We start from the raw sequence: 21,426 nt of genomic DNA on the forward strand, positions 1-21,426 counted from the left end.
CCCTGTCCCAGCATCAGGCCAGGGGCCTGAGGCTACACCCCCCACCTGGTGGGGCTTGACAAGGGTGGGACAGGCTGGGTCTGGATCTAGCCCAATGGGGGAGGGGCGGCCAGGTCTGGGTCTCACGCAATTTTGAGGTACATGTGGGTGGGCGGGGACTTGACTCTGGGTCCCATGGTGTGCCCCAGACTCTGACAGGAGGAAGATTTTCATATACATTTTACTAATTTTCTTTCATCTTTGACACTTCTATTATAGATAAAGGGCAAATAGCAATATTAAAATATTTCCTCTAATTAATCTGCTTTTAATGTGCATGAATTTCGTGCACCGGGCCACTAGTGTTTAAATATACATGCATAACCATCAACAAATTAAACAGTGTAAATAGACACACAATTACTTAATCTATATTCCTAAAAGTCTACATTTTTAAGTTCAACCTAACCCTTTTTTGGATCTCTTCCTTAGGGAAGTAGGAGAATGCCTTGCAGTAAAGAGCATCATGTAGTCAGGCATATGCCTTATTTGCAGCCTCAGGTCTGAGACAGATTAAAGGTGTTGTAATGAAATACATCTCATTTAGCTAAAAGTTGGGAACCAGGGGTATTGGTGTGGGAAACATTGGCAAGGCAGTGGGAAGAGTAGCAAAAGTCTGTTGGGGAAATGTGGGCATCAAGACAATAGCCAAGTAGTAACATTCCCGATGGTGTCTCAAGCTGGTGATTTGCATTGTTGGGCCCGCTCTGCTGTGTCTATGCTTCCTACTTGCAGGCATTGCATCCTATTTCTGTCTTCCATTCACCACACCTTTAACCAAGACCCCTTCTGACCACGTATGTGTTTACTCATGTTTTATTCACCAGTTAGTGAGCGGCTATTGTGTACTAGATACTATGCTTTTAGTATGTCCTGTAGTTCAAAGATGGTAAGACACTACTTTATCCAGAGCCCAGCGTAACACTTGGCACTCTCGTGCTTCTCGGTGTGGCAGAACAAATAGAAAGGAAGGTGGGATGGAGGAAGGATGAGAAAGGATGGAGAGAGCAAGGAAGGGTCAGTCCCTCTTCCTCAAGGAGTCCCCGGCCGAGGGGAATACCAGTGCTGGTGGAAAATGTGAATGGGAGGTAAACTTTGTGCCATCCTGGACTCCCAGTTTTGTCAAACAGCAACAGACCCTGATGACTGAAACTTTTTTCTTTTTTTACAGTCCCTTTTCATGCTCATTTTATTACCTTGCTTTTCTTCTAAAGAAATCTCTTCAGTGGTGTCTGATCATTAGAGATCACTCTCATTTTCTCACTTTTGAGTTTTCTAACCACTTGATGACTTTTTGTTTATCTGCCTGCTCTAGCATGTGACTCCAACTTCCCCGAGACTGGCTGGCTGGCTCCATTAAGTAATTTGTGATCTGCCAGATAATAACATTGGAGTGATTCCTGCCAAATGACTCCCTCATATTTCAGCAATCAAAAATACAAATATCTGATGGCTGGGTTTTGTGTACACCAGAAGTTCTCAAGGCCTGGTCCTGAGACAAGCATCATTATTGTAAATAACATCTGGGAACTTGCTAGAAATGCAAATTCATAGGCCTGGCCACAGTTACTGAGTTAGAAACGCTGGGGGACAATCTGTTTTTTAACAAGCCCTCCCTTAAGATTCACATGGAAGTACTAAAACTGTTTCAAAAAAATTAAATTAAAAAGTCAATATTTTAGCATGTGATTCTGATGCATCCCAAGTTTGAGACCAGGGGCTTAGAATAACACCCTTTCCTCCCCCTTCCCAAGATATGGCTGGTTTTACATCTCCACACCTTGTAGGCAGCCAGCCCTCTACTTCCTTTTGTCTGTGGGAGAATCATCCTATTTTTGCCCATTCTTCAGCCTTCTAGAGGCAGCTCAAGTGTAAGAGCCTTAGGAACCCCGGATACAGCTACTGGTTATTTATCTGTAAGTGACTCTAATTTTCTCAGCATTCATTTTGTGAATTTGGAAAATGAAGAGAAGTTTGAAAATGAAAATAAAATGGAACTGTAATCTTTCTGCTGAATAGTAACCACTGCAAACATATATGCAGCTTCTTTTAATCATTGTTTTTACAAAATCTTAAAAGCACACATAAGAAAGATTAATATAATAAACTTGAACTACTATTCCAAATTTACAATGTAAGCATTTTGTCAGTTATGTTTATTTTTTTAAAATTAATGACTTAGAAAACATTACAGGTGAAGTTAAATACTATCCTTCACCCCTACCCTAATTCCCTTTTTAGTCTCATTCCTCTCCCTTCCATCCTAAAGGCCACCACCATCATGGTTCTGATGGTGTTACACACACACACACACACACACACACACACACACACACAGACAATATTTGGCATTGTTATATGTATTTTAAATTTTTATGTAAATATTACTATATATATCATTTGGCAACTTGCTTTATAAAATTCAACATTATTTTAAGAGCTACCTCTATTGAGATATATCGACCTATCTCTCTTGCAGATATATTGATCCAATTCATTAATATTTAACATCTAAATAGCACTTTATCATATGATTATACAACTACTTATCTATGGGTATATCAATCATATTAATGTTCGGTTGGAGGGTCTGCAAATTTTCAAGTTCACAGGCATTGCCAAATTACTCTCCAAAGTAGGTGCACTGATTCCAAATTTTTTCTATGTATAAATGTGTCTTTTTGCTTTCAACATTGAGTAATTACCACTTTGTCCTGAGCATTTTATTATGGCATTAAATATTTTTCCAAAATATGGCTTTTAAATGCTGGATAGAATTTTCTTGGATAATTGTATATAATTATTTAATTATGTAGATTTTTCTCCTAAATTCTCACAATTACAAATAAATCTGATATAAATATTCCTGTGCATAAATCTATAGCCATTTTGATAATTCACTTAGAATTATTTGTTAAAATAAGAATTGCATAATTTTAGGGCCCTTCATAAATTTCTGAATGTGCCAGGAGGGTAATTTTAGGAATATTTCTCAGCCTTTTGACACCCATACATGCCCTCTTCTGCTAAATATCAAAATCTATTCTTTGTGCCTCCAAGATTTTGCTAAGTTTATCTTCCATATAAACCTATCATTCAAGATTTAGTCAAGTTTTATTTTTGTAGTTTGTATTATAAAAACATAGTTTCTCTTCTTTTCTAATTTTTATAAATTTAACATAAAAAGCAACATATCTACAACATTTTCCCTTCACCTCTCCTAAAGATTCCATTATGACCCACCATGCTTATATGGCTTGTTTAAGCCCAACAGACACAAGTTAAACAGAAATGATATTGTGATATGAAAAGTACTTCCATCTCATTAATATTCTGGATAAAGGAAAGATCTTAAACTGATGACATAATTTAAATTGACTTCACAAACAGTTTTAGTGGTAATAATAATGAAATTTAAAAAGTGGGGTGTGTGTGTGTTCTAAGGTGAATATATGTCACAATTCTACCACTGTTTTCATTTTCTTGCTTCCTTTCAATATGCAAATTAGTCTATAAGAATTGGCTTTTGGTGAACTGAATTTTAGTGACTTGATTTCTTTACCTTGGCTTTTTCTGACCATGAAGAATTCTAATTAGATGTCACCTCTTTACAGAGACTATTCTGTAAACCCTAGGTACTCTCTCACACTTTTGTTAATTCACTGACTCCTCCTGACTTTTTTCTTATCTTTTATTTGTTTGTTTATTGACTATCTCTCCCCAAAAGAATGTAAAATTCCCTCAGGGCAGGAATCTTTCACTCTAGGACTTCTTATATTCCCAGTTCCAGCTGTAGTACCTGGCCTTAAAGACTTCCTGAAGATTATGCATATTCTAATTAGTCAACATAATTTTCTACTCTGATTTCTACCATGTAGGCTTATAAACTTTTAAAAACACATGTCTAAAATGAAAAAGAGGTTTTTAAAAGAAGTCAGTAAGTATGTATTTTGAAAAAATATACAAATGATTTTTTGTTCTAGATTTGTCCCTAATGATCTCATAATTTCTGAGTGTAGAAAAAGTATAATAGAGCTTCTAAGAAAATTAATATGCTAACTTTATGCATCAGAGTTTTATTTATTAAGTGGACTATATATAACACACTTGAATTAATGAAGGAAGCACTAAAATAAATGAATACAACAATATAAAAATTAAGCATGATTTTAATTAGTGCAATAGACCTTTTTCTCAATGCTGACATTCTTGTCAAACTAAGAATAAACTCGCTATGCAGTGTTGATGTAAATTTTAAAAGTTATACCCGAAACACCATGAAGACTAAATATCAGAGAATATGACATCATGAAAATAAGCAGATTCATAAGTGTTTCTGAATAACATCAAATATAATAAATTCTTCTGAATAATAAAAGACAAACTTAATGGTAAAAATAATGAATTGATTTTTGAATCATGTGATATGAATAAATTCTATTAAAATGTAAATCAGATAAAACACCAATATTTAATATGTTGTATAAATATAACTCATTGTTATACTTTATAATACTATAATTACAAACTTAGCTCATGAAATACTTAAAGTTAAATAAGAAGTCCACTCCGTTCCTACATTTGCAAGAGTAAACACTTCATGTTCTCTAATTTCGAACAAGGAGCACACATAAAACCTACCTCTATACTTAAATGCCAAAACATGCGCACACAACAAAGATGTGATTGGATTAAAAATAACATCAGCATTAGCATTTTGGAGAGTAATGTCTGAGTGGCTACAACATAACTATCATTTGATTGGGTAATAAATGTATACTGGCATACTCATCATCTTTCCATCATTATTAGTTAAATGATGCTCATTACAGTAACCCTAAATGACATTTCCCCTTTTCAATTACCTTTCACCTGTATATCAATTATTCAAATGGCTCCTTCTTAGCATTTATCCAGCTCCCTCCATCCAACCTTACCATCCATTTCACCTTTCACCTGTTTATTCCAGCTATGCATTTTTACTTCTGAGCACACTTATCTTGCAGTTAGATCTATTTTTTTGGTTTTAAAAAAACCTTCCAATAGATCAGCCCCACTTTCACTCTGGTTATTATTTCCATTTGGTTCTTATCTTCACTGTACAGCCACCTCTTCCAAAACACACCTCTCAGATATATCCTTTGTGAGAGACCTAATCTCTGCCAGGCTCTCCTTACTCACTCCAAATGACTCCCAGCACACTTATGTTTGCTTTATGGGGTGTATCAGGATTCCTTAAGCACATCTTCTCTGCCCTGATCACTGAAGCTCTCTGGTTCCACATCCTCGCCCTTTCAGCACAGAGGGATCACACTCGTGTAGGAAGGGTACATTTTTTCAGAAACTCTGCAGGTTAGGGAGTTTAGGAAAGTCAGATAGTTAGGCCAGTCCTCAGTGCCAAGGTAACAAGCATGCTGGCCTATGGCCATCTATGGTCAAGAGGATTATTTATATCAGACCATTACTCGCTACCAAAGTTCAGCAACTGACACGTTCTAATCACATAAAAGCCTTTAGAAAACTAAATGCTGAGTGTAGTATATTGCACTGACTACAAATATTTGGTAGCTCCTTCCATCAGCAAGTGGGATTTATTACTCTATACCTTGAATCTGGGCTGGCCTGGTGATTTGCTTTGACCAATGGAATAGGATGGATGTGATACTATTGAAGTTGAGACTAGACCTCAAAAGGCCTTGCATCTTCCACTCCAGCTTCTTGTAATGCCACTGTCACATGAACAACCTGAGCTAGTCACCTTGAGGACCACATACCAGGTGGTCAGCCAGTCCAGCTGAGGCCCCAGATGTGTATGTGAGCCCAGCCAACATCATGTGGAAGAGGGATAAATTGGCCGAGCTAAGTCCAGCCTAGACTGCCAATCCACAGAATCAAATAGCCCAAAACTATACTGGAAACAAACTGAAAGTCTAAAATAGGGTTTTATTTACATGGATTACAGTATTGAGAAGCTATGTAGCTCTACCCTTTATTAGCTTGTGACTCTGGGTAAGCTTTAAAATTTCTTCCCTTATATAAGAATAGAGACTCTATCCTTACTAGAGGCCCGGTACATGAAAATTCATGCACTGGTGGGGGGGATCCCTCAGCCCGGCCTGCCCCTCTCACAGTCCAGGAGCCCTAAGGGGAGGGAGGCGACCCAGCGATCAGGGGAAGGCGACGCCCCATCACACCTCTGCTGCTACCACTGCCAGCAGCGCAAGCCTCAGCTGACCCTGGTTACCTGAGCCTCGGGCGGCTCTGGGTGGCTTGGGGGCTGAGAGGACTGGGTGCTGCCACCTTGTGGCTGTGGGCACCACCATCTTTGAGGACATGGCAGTCAATTAGCATATTCCCTTGTTATTGGCTGTGGGTACCACCATCTTTAAGGGCGTGACAGTCAATTAGCATATTCCCTCCTTATTGGCTGTGGGCACTGCCAATTTTGAGGGCGGGCAGTCAATTAGCATATTCCCTCCTTATTGGCTGTGGGTGCCGCTATCTTTGAGGCGGGGCAGTCAATTAGCATATTCCCTCCTTATTAGCCATGGGCGCTGCCATCTTTGCGATGGTGTGAGGGTCACTTAGCATATTCCCTCTTTATCAGATAGGATAGAATTGATCTGGGGATGCAATAAAAATCTTAAATCAGTGCCTACCTCATTACAAATATCCAAACTATTATCCTATCTAATAAGGAGGGAATATGCTAATTGACCCTCACGCCATCACAAAGATGGCAGTGCCCATGGCCAATAAGGAAGGAATATGCTAATTGACTGCCCCGCCTCAAAGATGGCAGCACCCACAGCCAATAAGGAGGGAATAGACTAATTGACAGCCATGCCCTCAAAGATGGTGGCGCCCACAGCCACAAGATGGAGGTGCCCAGTCCCCTCAGCCCAGCCGGGGCAGCAGGCATGTGGGAAGGCCGGGCCCACCCCCAGCCAGGCCCGGCCACTCCGCGCACCTGCCTCTGGAGTCTCCCAGTCTCCTCAGCCCCCTAGACGTCCAGGGCCAGCCCAAGCGCAGGCAAGCCTCGGATGGCTGCTGCCCAGCCGCCCAGGGCCGCCTGAGGCTCAGGTAACCAGGGCCAGCCGAGGCTTGCGCTGCCAGCAGTGGCAGCAGCAGAGGTGTGATGGGGGCATCACCTTCCCCTGATCGTCGGGTCGCCTCCCACCCCTGAGGGCTCCCGGACTGTGAGAGGGGGCAGGCCGGGCTGAGGGACCCGCCCCTCCAGTGCATGAATTTGCATGCACTGGGCCTCTAGTTATTTATACATAGCTATTAAAATCATGTTATAGAAAATTTAATAGCATAGGAAAGGTCCATGATATTGTCAGCTGAAAAAATACTACAAAGTTGCATTTATAATTAGGAACCTTCATTTACAAAAATGCTACTCTATATGTAGATCTAGGAATAGAACAGCACTATCCTCCCAGCAGTGGTCTTTGGGTAGTAGGAACATTTCTATATTTTCATTGTTTTTCTGTAGTTTCAACATTTTTCTATAACAAAAATGTATTGGCTCTATAATTGGAAAAAATATTATTTCCAAAAAATTAAATGTTGTATCTATAGACCAGCTAATTAATATCTTTCAGATCCTTAAAAGCATTACGGAAACTTTTATGAAACAATTACAGGCTTTGCACCTCGTATTACGCTATCACTGCTCTTTCTGTTTTAGCCAAGTAGAGAAAAAATATATGGAGAGTCAGAAAGAATACCCATGAACCCGAAAAAGCTAAATACTAGAGAAAAAAATTAAGACTATCCCTTTGATTGGTTCTAAAATGCCCCAGCGTGTCACTCATCTTTTCTGCTTAGGCTACTGTCTCCCATCCTGACCCTGTTGATCTTCACTAAACCAACACCTATGTGCCTCAGTTTAAATGTCACTTCCTCAGAGAGGCCTTCCAGGTTGCCCTAGTCATAATTTGGCTTTCCAAGTCTAACTTGGGTTCCCCCATATAACATCCAGTAATTCACCCATATTACTACTTATAATTTAGCTTTCTCTTTGCCATCGACATCTATGTGACTGCAAAAAAAAAACAAAAAAAAAACCAAACAATTGAGACAGTTAACTTCAAGTTAAAGCCTCAACTTTTATCTTTAACATATGAGGAAGTGAAAAGTGAGGGTCTGTATGCAAAGGAAAAAACGCTTCCTATTCATTTTACCTCCTTAAAAGCTAAAAAGTGAACAATCACCAGCTCCAAAATACATATCCTTAAAAGACATTTAGAGACTAGTTTTAAAGTATAGTAATATAACAGAACATCTATAAATTAATTGATAAACTCATAAGTTTGAGGAAAAATAATTTATAATTTATTTCTATATTTTAGTCACCAGCATAATTTGCTGTTTTTGCTTTTCTATAGTACAGTGAAATTTCTCATAGGGAATATTTAGAAGAAATACTTGCCTGTATTTACATAATCTATTTAAGAGTATACTAAGCAAGTTTTAGGGTTACTTTTTACATCTTAATCATGCAATACTGGTATTTTGGCTACCCAAGATGAAGCTCAATATATGTAGGTTAAATCACTACTGAAAAATGATGTACATCAATCAATATTGTTTTTTCCCCAAATTGTATTAAGAATGAAACAATTATGAATTATGCCCATGTGGGGTTGTATAACATAATGAAACAACTAATATTTATATACTCTTACTATAAAAATGTTTAGCATTTTTTTATTCACCTGGCAGTGAATGTCAAGTTCCTACTTAGAGTAAACAGTTCTGTATAAAGTAACAGTATCCCCTCCCCCACCCAATCCCACCCATAACCTTGAAAATCAGTTTTCTCCTAAAGTGAAAAGAAGAAGACTCCTTAGCCACTGAAGAAACCCACCCAAAGACATTGTCTCTAAATGTGTATAAATACCTAGGAACACTTAGGCCCAATCAATGGCTCCAGCAAACATAATCGAATGTAAAAGGTAACTAAAGTCTAATAAATTGTCTGATAAATCAGGTTCTCAAGAAGTAAGAGGAGGAAGATCATTTATGTGCGGATTCTGGAAAGAGGAGCCCAAAGCATACAATCTCTAAGCCCCGTGAAATAAATGATCTTTTACTGTGTTTATGTCGCTTACCCGTCAGTACCAAAACGAGTGAGCAGTAAACCTGCAGATGTTTAGTGGTGTCATAACAATGTGTCTCAGGGAGACTCCATTTAGCATCCACTGCTCACGGAATGCTGAAAGAGGCAGAGGAAACAGCAGCCAAAGACAACGTATGCACAAACTACTCAGGTTGGAGAGGAAAGGAGTTTCAATATCACAGAACCAGGCACAATATGTTTAGAGCACGTGCTGAAGAAAAGCAAAAGCTATAGGAAATAAAGTCTGCAATTCAACAAATAGGTAAGCAAAATATAGGACCAAGCTACAAACAGGAGGACTCTGGGCCAAATCCCATCTGCAGAAGTATTTGGCTTGTACACAGTTTGAGAATAATAATAATAATCATGGCAAATTAGTTGAAAATATTTAAATTTTAAAAATGTCACATGAAAACTTGCATTTCCTGCTTTACCTGATAAACTGGACAAAGTGGCATCACTAGGTTAACATTCCTGCCTTGCAACAATTATCTGGACCAGAGCAGCGGCTGCTCCTTCAGAAAGAAGTTGGCTCTCCAGGTCACTGCTGTGGCTTCCTGCTTCATTCCCACCAGACTGGCCTCTGTAGGCACTTGGGTTTCCAATCTCTGGAACAGAAAGGACCTTGAGGTAAGGTTTGAAAGACTCACTTTAGCCCTTGACAAGAGGTATATAACTTATTATTATTTTTTTTAATGTCCACTTAACCTTCACGTCATAGTTTCTTCACAAGGGTAAGGATGAACTAGTGGATCATCAGGCATTACTAGTAGTGTTGGAGAAAGCCAGCTAAAACCACAAGCACACTTTAACTTTCTTAATGAAACCAAGTTGGCCCTGGGACAGTGATGATTCTTGAATTAGAGGAAGTAGAGGGGACAGAAAACTGTTGTCCAACTTCAATCCTCTATTTTTCCTTCTTTCTTTCTTTCTTTTTTTAATATATATTTCTTTATTGATTTCAGAGAGGAAGGGAGAGGTAGAGATAGAAACATCAATGATGAGAGAGAATCATTGATTGGCTGCCTCCTGCATCCCCCCCACTGGGGATCGAGCCCGCAACCCAGGCATGTGCCCCTGGCCAGAATCGAGCCTGGGACCCTTCAGTTGGCAGGCCGACACTCTATCCACTGAGCCAAACTGGCTAGGGCTATTTTTCCTTCTTTCTTAGCACCATCATCAGCAATACCACATTATCATTAACTTAGGAACTCATCTTGGGATCAAAGAACGAAGGAACCAAATTGCACATTACCATTATTAAGAGTTAGAAAATGTCACTGTTTTATTTCCTGACTTTTAAAATTATCTTCTTTTAGCAAATAAAAAATTGGTAAGGGCTTTCAAAAGTGTGCTTGAGACCTTGCTACCCCTTACTCTATTATCTCTGGTCAGCCATCAGGGCGACGCTGACAAGCTCCTCCTCAGTCTGGGTAAAATAATCCTTGCGACAGTCTAACTCATCTTGTTCTGTTTCTAAGGTCACTGAACAACCTTTGGAATATTTGTTGGATTTCCTAGATGCTTTGATATCATTAAGTTAGTGACTTGGATACCATGAATATGTATTTCACTCAGTGAAAACAAACAAACAAACAAACAAACAGGTCATCTGGCTTGTAAATTAATTTCTTGTAAATATCGATGGTATAGTAGATGGTCTGTGTCAGACCCTAGAGCCCCATCACACTTGAGAGCAAAGGCAAAAACAATTTTTTAAATTGGAAGAGTAAGTACCACATCCTAGACCAGTTGTCGGCAAACTCATTAGTCAACAGAGCCAAATATCAACAGTACAGCGATTGAAATTTCTTTTGAGAGCCGAAAACCGACTTCTGCGCATGGGCCACGAAGTTTCAATCGCGCTGTACGTGCGCGCCCGCACGTGGTATTTTGTGGAAGAGCCACACTCAAGGGGCCAAAGAGCCGCATGTGGCTCGCGAGTCGCAGTTTGCCGACCACTGTCCTAGACCATAGTTACTCCACAGGGTGCTCCTCTACTTTCGAGGTCTTTCCTGATAACCAGCCCGCTTTCTCTTTTTTATTTTAGGCCAAAGGAGGACATGGGACTGTGGAGGACGTGGTGTAGCAGCGCTTGAGCATTGCCATGCTTCAGAAGAGACAAAGTAGCAACTAAGGGATATGGGGCCACGGTTAAATAATTATGTTTCTATAATCCTTATGTACTAAAGGCACTTCAGGCATTATATTTAATGTTTTAAGTATTTATTGGGCAACTACATGTGCGGCACTGAATGGATAGTAGGGGCCCAGACATAAAGAGAACACAGTCCCACCTTAAGGAGCTTACTGCCTGGGAGGTGCAGGGTGGGCAGTCAGGTGAACAGGTAATTACAACATTAAATGATGCTGGCTATGATAGGGGCTAAGTATGGAGTGCTAAATGAGCACAAAAAAAGAGCTAGTCTAGATTTTGGGAATCAGATAAAGGGGGGCAGGTTAGGGGGGAAGCATACATGTAAGGATGCACAGAGGTTAGAAAGGAAAAGAAAGGTAAAAGAGACCTGAAACTTTTACCTAATCCATGCAAACGGTCTTAACTCCAAAACATTAATGTTGAAGACTTTACATTCTGTCTGGTAATAACAACTCCAATATTGTACTCATTTTTAGCTGGTGAGCAAGCATAAAGGTCTCATTTTTGTCAGAACTTTTAACCTTGAGATGTGATAAGTCATGAAGCATTAATGAATATTTTCCACAGACAGCTCTGGATGCGGGCCTAATGCCTGAAATAGAATGATGGCCTGACATCTGGATAATCAAATATTGTTTTCTAGAACGTTATAAAAAACAATGATTCATTTCAATAACAAATATTAGAAGTAAATGCAATGGAAGCAGAAGCTAAAAGGAGCAAGATATGGATGAGGAGTCTTAGCCTGTAGAGTAGTCATAACTGTTTGGAGGTACGTCCCTTAATAAAAGAAGTCCATAAGTGATGAAAATAAGAAGATTATTGTGCTAAAGTTATTTTAGCCAAGTATGTGAATAATAGTAGCTGACATTTATCTTACCATCTTCTGGAAACTGTGCTGAACACTTTATACAGTCATTAACTCATTTAATCCCTGTTGCCACTGTAGAAGCACTATTATTCTTTTCTTTTCTAGAGTTAAGGAAACGGAGGCAAGAGAAAATAAGTAGACTGACCTTCTCTTTTCCTCTCTGATAATTTAGATAGCCCTTTTCTGCTTTATTATTTTCCCTTAATATGTATCACTAACATATTACATATTTTACTGTTTATTACTGCCTGTCTCTTCTGACAAAAATGTAAACTCTGTGAGTACATGGATTTATTAGTCAACAGACAAAAGCCTACTATATTTTGTTTTGTATCACAAGTTTTTATTTCTAATAGCTCAAAGTACAGAGCCTTACACATGCTGCAGCCAAAAATATTTGTGAGTGAATGAAGGGAACACGTAGTGAGTAAGCACGCACTGAGCCCTGGCCATGCTCGGCACTGCACACATCACCATGAGGTTGGGAAGGTCAAATACATCAGTGTTCTCAAAGACCTTAACATTTAGGGGCAGAAATAGGTAGAAGCACGAGGAATACCTAGAGTACAGAATAAGAGGTTCGGACATTTCCTTACTTCCATTCTTCAATCGGCTAATGGTGCGTACAAACGTTCACTCACCACTCCTCCTAAGACACCCTAGTTAGTAACTTGCTGCATTAAACTTTCTTGGAAATGCCAGAACCACTCACACCTCTATGCCTATGCATGTGTTGTTTCCTGGGCTTGGAGAATTCCTCCCACTTTCTTAAAGCAACTTACCGGTCCTTAACTAATCCTCAGGGCCAGCTCCTCCGTGACGCCCCCTCCAGCCCCCTGCTTAGAGTTGCTTGTTCATTCCTCTCTCATTCTACAGTGCTGTTTACATAAAGGTAACAGCACCTACCACACACATTCCTTATTTCATATATCTTTGTGCTTGTGGTTGCCAAACACATTAACAGGCTCATGGTATGCAGAGTGCTTTGAGTTGAATTATTTGTTTTTCTCACCTTTCAAAATACTAAAGAATGTTCCTACTCCCCTAAAACATAACCGTAAGTAGAAAAGCTCTTGTTAGTAATATATTAAAACCACCCAGTGATATGTATGGCTAATTGCAGGTGTGCATTTAATCAAAATTAAATAGAATCAAATTTCTTATTTTATTTTCAGCACAATTTTTAGATTCAGAGATGGTATCTAGTGCCTACAAGAGTGCCTGGCACCCAGAAAATTTCTTGTTGAATAAATAAATGATGTATACAAACCATGTCATTAAATGCTAAATGGAATGACATAAACTAAGTATACCATAGGAATCAGAGATGAGGTAATAAATAATAGAGAGAACAGTGAACTAAGTATTAGGAAGTTTGGCAACTGCAATTTTCTAGCTGTATAACTTTGAGCAAGACAGTTAAACTGACCTTTAATTTTCAATTTGTAAAACTAATGGATTGGGCCAGATCAGTGGTTTTCATATTATTTAATTGTAGATCTCTTGTCTAATAAACTTGAAATAGAATCTCCATTATATACAACAGAAAAATAGATTTGTTAGTAATAACTCATTTTATAAAGACCGAATTATAATGCTACTTATCAAAATCCATTAATGAAAACAACAAGTGATTGACTAATAAAAATATGAAAACAAGGGACATGGGTAATAGCTGCAATTTTAAATCATCATCAACAAATTTCTGTACTTTGTTTTGGCTTTATAATATTCAGACAATTCTCAATACTAGAAAAGCTATTGAAAATGGCAACTTTTAAAAATAGCTAATTTGGTTTGGGCAATATTAAGATCTTTGCTATTAAAATAGTCCAGAAGCTTGAGGAAGAATAAAAAAAATCTTGTTTCCATATTGAGTGATTATATCTAATTATTACTCATGTTTCTGGTCATGAATATAAAAATTTTATTTTATATGGGCAAGAACTAACTGAAACTTAAATTAAGCAAGAAAACTTTCTCTAATATAAATTTATCACATTAACTTGCCATTGCAAGACTGGGAAGGAGGGATACGGGTGCGTGCAGGACGCTGTTCCTGCATCTTGTTTGTGTTTATTCATCAGAGCACACACATGCTGCAGCCGGGCTCTGGCTTGTGTAATTTGATTTGGGTATATAATAATGGACTTTTGTTGTTGTTAATATTCAGCTGAGGATATTTTCCATTGATTTTTAGAGAGAGTGGAAGGGAGGGGGAGACACACACAGAGAGAGAGAGAAACACCGATGTGAGAGAGAGACATCGATTGGTTACCTTCCACAGGAGCCCCAACCAGGGCCAGGGATCAAGCATGCAACTGAGGTATGTGTCCTTGACCAGAATTGAACCCAGAACCCTTCAGTCTGCAGGATGATGCTCTATCTACTGAATCAAACTGGCTAGGACAATGGACTCAAGTTTTTTAAAAGCCCAACTAAAAACATAAACATAAAAATGCATACTCATAAAACGTTCAAATATCTCCATAAAAATCGGTAGCAAGGCTTTAGTCAGCAGTCCATAAAAATACAAACTAGCAGCAAAGTTTACTTTTGCTTCATGGTATCTACACTAATAAAATAGAAAAATGTTAATTGACTGTACCTCTGCTACGCCCACAGCCAATCAGGAGTGGGGGGTAAACAAAGATGGGGGGTAAATTTGCATATGCGGGCAGTGCAGGCAGTGCACTGCCCCTGCTGCCGGCGGGATCCAAGCCGCAGTCGGGGACCTGGGCAGGCAGCGGGGGCAGCGCCCGAAGCCGCCGGCTGGATTCAAGCCGAGATCGGGGACCTGGCAGGCGGCGGGGGCAATGCCCGATGCCACCTGCCTGGGTCCAAGCCGCCCCGCCGCCCCGCTGCCTGCCCAGGTCCAAGCTGCCCGCCGCCCTGCTGCCTGCCCGGGTCCAAGCTGCGATCGCGATGGTGGCTTGGGCCCGGGCAGGTGGCAGGGGCAGTGTCCAATGCCACCTGCCCGGGTCCAAGCCACCTCGCTGCCTGCCTGGGTCAAAGCCACCCGGCTTTGGGGCAAAAAGCCCAGGCCGAGCTGCCCGCGATCACGGGGCAAAGAGCCCAGGCCAAGCCGCCCTGCCATCACGGGGCGAACAGGCCAGGCCCAGCCGCCCTGCGATCAAGGGGCAAAGAGCCCAGGCCGAGCCACGCCGCGATCACGGGGAGAACAGGCCAGGCCGAGTTGACCCGCGATCATGGGGCAAACAGGCCAGGCAGAGCCTGGCCAAGCCACCCTGCAATCCCAGGCAAAGAAGCCGCTCCGCTGACCAACCTGTGCTAAGGACCTGTTCGGGCGCGTGGTGTGGAGTCCAGGGCCTCTAGCCTGCAGCCATGGGAAGTCTCCCTCCCCCAGAGTTAGGAGCACCAGCCCAGGTCTACCCAGCGGTGTGGTCCTGACTGCGGGGGTGAGTTCTTGCAGGCTGGGGTTTGATCCCCACGCATTAGCAGTAGGAGACCAGTGCCTTTGTTATTGCGGTGTGTCCGGGTTTTAATTGGACAAATGCCCAGCGGTCCCAGTTGCCAACTTAGCAAAATCTTTTAGGAGGAGAATTCTGTCTGGGTTTCCTCAAATTCCCTCAGCCCCTACTTACCCCTCTGTAAAGGCGCAGAACAAGTGAGGCCCCTTAAATAAAAATCAGAGGTCTCCAACAACGGTGAGCCTCTCTCATCACAGTCATTTGGACTGGATGGCATTTGAGTATTTATCTAGACACCATGACAGAGAAACACAAGCTCAAGTCATGATCTCTGCCCTTAAAAAATTCACAATCTTATTAGAGCAAGTGGATGATAAAAGCGCAGTAATAACATCAGAATTGTAAGGCAACAATACAGAGAGGAACAGAGGCAATTGCTAGGATGATTTTCCAATAATTAGTACAAAGAGTATGTGCTATGAATTAAATAAAAAAAATATGTGTGGAAGTAGCTGCTTCATGAGTATGCTTCCTATTTTAAAGGAAGCTGAGAACCACGTGAACTGTGTACTATGCTATGATATCTGAGGCACAGGACAAGGGAGGCCCTAAGTGTACAATGCTTTGATATTTGAGTCATTCTTTATTTTTTTACAGTGTAAAATTTTTATATTTAGAATTAGGCAGCTGGACTCAGTTTAGATTATTCCAATTTTGTTGGCAACATCCAAAGCATCGTAGTCAGGAGCCAGTCGAACATATGCCTTCTTCTCACCATCAGGCCTGATCAGGGTGTTGACCTTGGCCACATCAATGTCATAGAGCTTCTTCACAGCCTGTTTGATCTGGTGTTTGTTGGCCTTGACATCCACAATGAACACAAGTATATTATTGTCTTCTATCTTCTTCATGGCTGACTCGGTAGTCAGGGGGAACTTGATGATGGCATAGTGGTCAAGCTTGTTTCTCCTGGGTGCGCTCTTCCGAGGATATTTAGGCTGCCTCCAGAGCCTTAGTGTCTTTGGCCGTCGGAAGGTGGGTGACGTGCGGATCTTCTTTTTTGTGTGGCTGTGGACGCCTTTCAACACTGCTTTCTTTGCCTTCAAAGCCTTTGCTTTGGCTTCGGCTTTGGGAGGGGCAAGGGCTTCCTTCTTAGCTTTCAGTGCCATCTTCGTAAAAAATTGAGTCATTCTTTATTGTTCAATGTAATTTATTTCTGTACGCCTCAGTTTTGTAATAGTTAAATTACTAGAATAATACATCCTACCTAATAAAATAGTAATATGCAAATTGACCGCACCTTCGCTACGCCCAAGCCACGCCCACCAGCCAAAGTCACACCACCAGCCAATCAGGGCGAGTATGCAAATTACCCAACAAAGATGGTGGTTAATTTGCATATGCAGAGAGAGGGAGGAGTGAAGACTGAAGACAACTTAGAAGGAAGAGGGAGGAAAAGCGGAAAGCAAGGTGGCTGCCAGAGGGAAAGCCCGGGCGGGGCGGGGCGGAACGGGGCGGAGCGGGGTGGGCGGCAGTGGCGAGCGGGTGCAGGCGCGGTGGCCGCAAAGGTGGCGGCAGCGGCAGCGCACGCGGCCGCAACAGCTGCTTGCAGGATTTTCCTGCAAATGGGCTACTAGTCTTGCTATAAAATATTACTAGAAGATCAAATGATCAGGTGACATTTTTTGTTATTTTCTATAAATAACACAATCTCTGGTATGCTAAAGTTGATAGGTATTATAGAAATATTCAGATAGAGAGACCTACAGGCTAGATTACAAGTGAGGCTTACTATCACAACCCAAATTTATTGCTTAAAAAAAAAAAAAAAAAAAAGCAGGGAGCCAACTAGAAACTGAACCAAATATAAGCCCTTGAAGGGCAAATGTAAATTGGATAAGCTTTGCTATTACAAGAGTCAGAAGAAAAAATTCAGATGCAAGAATGAAAACCACATTGCATCCACTCTAAGTAGCTGTTAAAGAAAAAGAATGGTATACTATGAAAATACTTAATACAGATTATAAAGACATTTGTTCAAAGAGGATTTCCTAGAGTAGGTGATATTTCAGTTAATTTTTTTAAATGTGAAGAGGTTAGCTAGATAAGAAAAAGGTGTAGGGGTCCCGAATTGCAGAGGGTGAAGGCAGGGCTGAGGGAACCCCCCCCATCCGTGCACGAATTTCGTGCACCGGGCCTCTAGTATTAATATATTGCCATGTGGTATAAAACATTAGAGTGTGCATGTTATTTTTACTACAGTGTTAAAATACTTAATATATTTTTAAATTTTAAATTTGTGTCCAATATTTGGAAAACTCTGAAGAAACTTCTCTGAGATGGATGTTCTTCTGGTCCTTTTGATTCTATCATTTCTACATAAGCTAGAAAAGCAAGACTTTATGAAGATGACTTCAATGTTTTTCAACTCAATCATAAATACAGTTACTGAGATAAGACATGGTGGGACAGAGAAGAGTCTGATCAGATTGAAGTGGAGAACCAGTATTAGGAGTATCATGAATAGAGTTTTGAAAAACATGTCAATCTTCCTAGCATAGGATGAATGTCTATGCACATAAGCTAAAAACAGCTTTGATATCATGGATCCATGACATTTTTAACATAAGCATTGCTGGTCTACTGGTATCTTAACTTATAAATGCAATTTCCCTCCAATGTAGTTATTTTTTTCAAAATGACATCTTCCAGATACAGAGCAACTTTTCAGTGATTTTTGCCTTTATTTACTTAAAGAATGTGTTCTGATTTGAACTTACAGAGGATACTATCTTAACTGATCCCCACTTAAATCACAGAATTAATGAAAGCAGCATTTCCATTTGAAATCAGATGAATGCTTACCTCTGCAGCTTAAGTTGTATGCTTTCCAATATCAGTTGTGCTTTTTATTAAAGCTGTAAGAGCCAATAATGTTGGTGGTATAATTTTGGAATTTAATAAACTATTTTATAAGCTGACCAGAAGCCCGGTGCACGAAATTCGTGCACTCAGGTCGGGGGGGGGGGGTCCCCTCAGCCCAGCCTGTGCCCTCTCACAGTCTGGGAGCCCTCAGGGGATGTCTGACTGATGGCTTAGGTCCGCTCTCTAAGCCGTAAGTCAGACATTCTTAGTGCTGCCACGGAGGTGGGGGAAGCTCCCGCCACCGCTGCTGTGCTCGCCAGCCATGAGCCTAGCTCAGGGCTTCTGGCTGAGCGGTGCTCCACACTGACTACCAGGGGGCAGCTCCTGCATTGAGGATATGCCCCCTGGTGGTCAGTGCACATCATAGCAACTGGTTGTTATGCCGTTTGGTCAATTTGTATATTAGCTTTTTATTATATAGGATAAAATATAAATATATAAAAAAAAGAATGACTCTTTCCATGAAAATTAAGTTGAAAGTTTAGCTTTTAACATCAGCTTCTTAAAAAATGCAGTCGAATAAGAGGGGAAAGAAGAGAATCTTGGGGGTGGGGGAACACTAAAAATCTTGAAAAATTCTGCATTTACACTATCTTGCAAGTGTCTTTGAGTTCTTCTTCCTCTCCAAAGTTAAATACACACACACATAAATAAGTATCTGATGTTACATTATTCATGTAAAGACAATGATGTACTCCAATAAGTGAAGTCGTAATTCAAGAAAGGCTTTGATACAAAAAGTTGTTGACTGAGTATACATTTATATATTATAAGTTAAAGCTAAATGTTAGATAAGAGGCCCTCTCTATTCTATTTCTATTTGTGATTGAAAGTCTGAATTTCACACTGAAATAATAATACAGTTGTTTGGGATCTAAGGTCTATTTTCATTTTATTACCTTATTATTTTAAAAACATTGGTAAAAATTATTACATAACTATTGAAGAAAAAAATACTTAGTGAGAAATAAAAACTCTGAAAATAGATATACCTAACAATATCCAAAAAATAATTTACACAAAAAAGTCAGAATTGCAATGAGAAACTGATCAATCTATAATGAACATACATTCCTCAGAAACTGGTAGGTAAGCAAGAAATAAAATATACAAGATCAGAACAATTTAATTAACATGTTCAAGCTAATGGAAATTATAAGAATTATAGATGAAAAAATTAACAAAGTATGAGGATAAAGAGCATGAATTTCAGATACAGAGTACTGGGATTAAAATCTCAGCTCTATTATTTGCTATGTGATTTGAGGGCAAGTTACATCTTTGTCTCTGTTTCCTCATCTGCAAAATGAAGATAATAATAGTATCTACCACACAGTGTTGATAAAATTGAATAAAGATTGGTAAAGTACTTAGTGCCTGGCCCAAGATAAGGACTATGTAAATATTTGGTAAATAATAAGAGGCCATAAAAGAAATCCCAATGATTTCAAACAACTGAATCACACAGAATGTGCCATCTAATCAAATTCCCACAAATATATAATGTCATAAGAAATTGTATCAGAAAACATCCTGTGTTTGCAGATTTAAAAACAGTCACTCATATGTAGGTAATGTTGTAAGTCAATCTGAGGTCAGTGATCATGAATTTATGGCATAATCTAAAATGTAATTTTATTTTGTAGAACAAGACCTACCAATCAATAGAGCAATATGGGTAGAGTTGAAGCCCTGGCTTATTGAGGATAGGGATGGAAAAATTAAAAACAAAATAGATCACATGATATTTGCAATTTACCATTAAACTTCTAAAAACATACATAAATACACTGAGTAGGGAAGAGAGAGAATGATAAAGCAAATACGGCAAAATGTTAACAATGTGTGTAAAGAGAGTTCTTTGTATTATTATAACTTTTCTGCAAGTTTGAATTAATTTTGAAAAAAAAGGTTTTTAAAATGTAAGAAAAACACAAACAAAAAATAAAACAGGACCAGGGTTTTGCAGATGGGTAGTCAAAACACAGGGGCAACTGTATTACTGAAGATATGGAAAATAGTATGTAAGCTAGAATAAAGGTCTATATGAAGTTCAAAAACATGCAGTTCAGGTATAACGGGAGAAGGATAGGAATTGTGAGTATATAAGAGGCAGGAGAAATACTCTGACCTGAAGAAGTTAAATATTGGGAGACAAATATAGACCCATAAAAATGATAAGGCAAAAATTTTTGATTAAATACACAAATAAATACAGGAGAAAGAAAAATTCTGTATCAGATCAGAAAAAGTTAATATCTATTCCATTCTACTTTTGAATCTCTTCCCTATTTTGCCTAACTCCCCCAGCCTCACACATGGTTGGATAACTCAAGCTTAAAGTAAATAATTTTTTTAAAAAGGTAGGGCAATAGAAATTGAGAAAGAGAAATCAATCTTGCATAAATGGAGAGGGACTGAATCTGGGAGGGGATAGGTAGAAAAGGATAAAATCTACAGAAGTTGATAGAAATGAGTCGCTTCACAGGTGCTTATTTGGAAATGGAATTGTCTTAAATATTTAGCATGACAAATGACTATTATATGAGGTATAAGGAATAGAAATAAAGAGATAAAACTGTCAGAACTTGAAGTCAATAGCTCAACTAAAAAGTCATTAGAACCAATGACAAAAGCAGTTAGAGAGCAGCTGTGTATGATACTAACATACAAAATAAGAGAAAATTGTCCTATCTAGTAGTAAGTTACGTTAAAAAGTTGTATTGTTGGTGCAAGAATAGGCAAGTAGTATATTGAACAGAAGAGAGTGGCCACCAAAAAGCCATAGATATGCAAATTTTTAAATTATAGAGGTAGCATTTTAAATCAGCTGAAAAAGGAAGGTCAATTCAATAAATGGCGTTGGGACACCTTG

The 21,426-nt window shown here is 39.5% G+C and overlaps 2 protein-coding genes across 7 annotated transcripts in view; both read right to left on the reverse strand.

The window, feature by feature from the left end:
• Positions 1-21,426, reverse strand: part of MBD5 (methyl-CpG binding domain protein 5) — a 410,559-nt gene that overhangs the window by 62,798 nt on the left and 326,335 nt on the right. For all 6 annotated transcript variants that reach the window (XR_013814139.1, XM_079783240.1, XM_079783243.1 and 3 more), the window contains one exon: positions 9,601-9,774. The gene's annotated coding sequence lies outside the window, so the exon portion shown is untranslated. The remainder of the gene's footprint in view (positions 1-9,600; positions 9,775-21,426) is intronic.
• On the reverse strand, positions 15,541-16,832 carry LOC307105814 (large ribosomal subunit protein uL23-like). The gene has a single exon (XM_079781700.1). The coding sequence runs from the start codon at positions 16,814-16,816 to the stop codon at positions 16,325-16,327; it is 492 nt and encodes a 163-aa protein (XP_079637826.1). The 5' UTR covers positions 16,817-16,832; the 3' UTR covers positions 15,541-16,324.

Source organism: Cnephaeus nilssonii (genome assembly GCF_951640355.1).
Source record: "Cnephaeus nilssonii genome assembly, chromosome: 10".
Lineage (NCBI taxonomy): Eukaryota > Metazoa > Chordata > Mammalia > Chiroptera > Vespertilionidae > Cnephaeus > Cnephaeus nilssonii.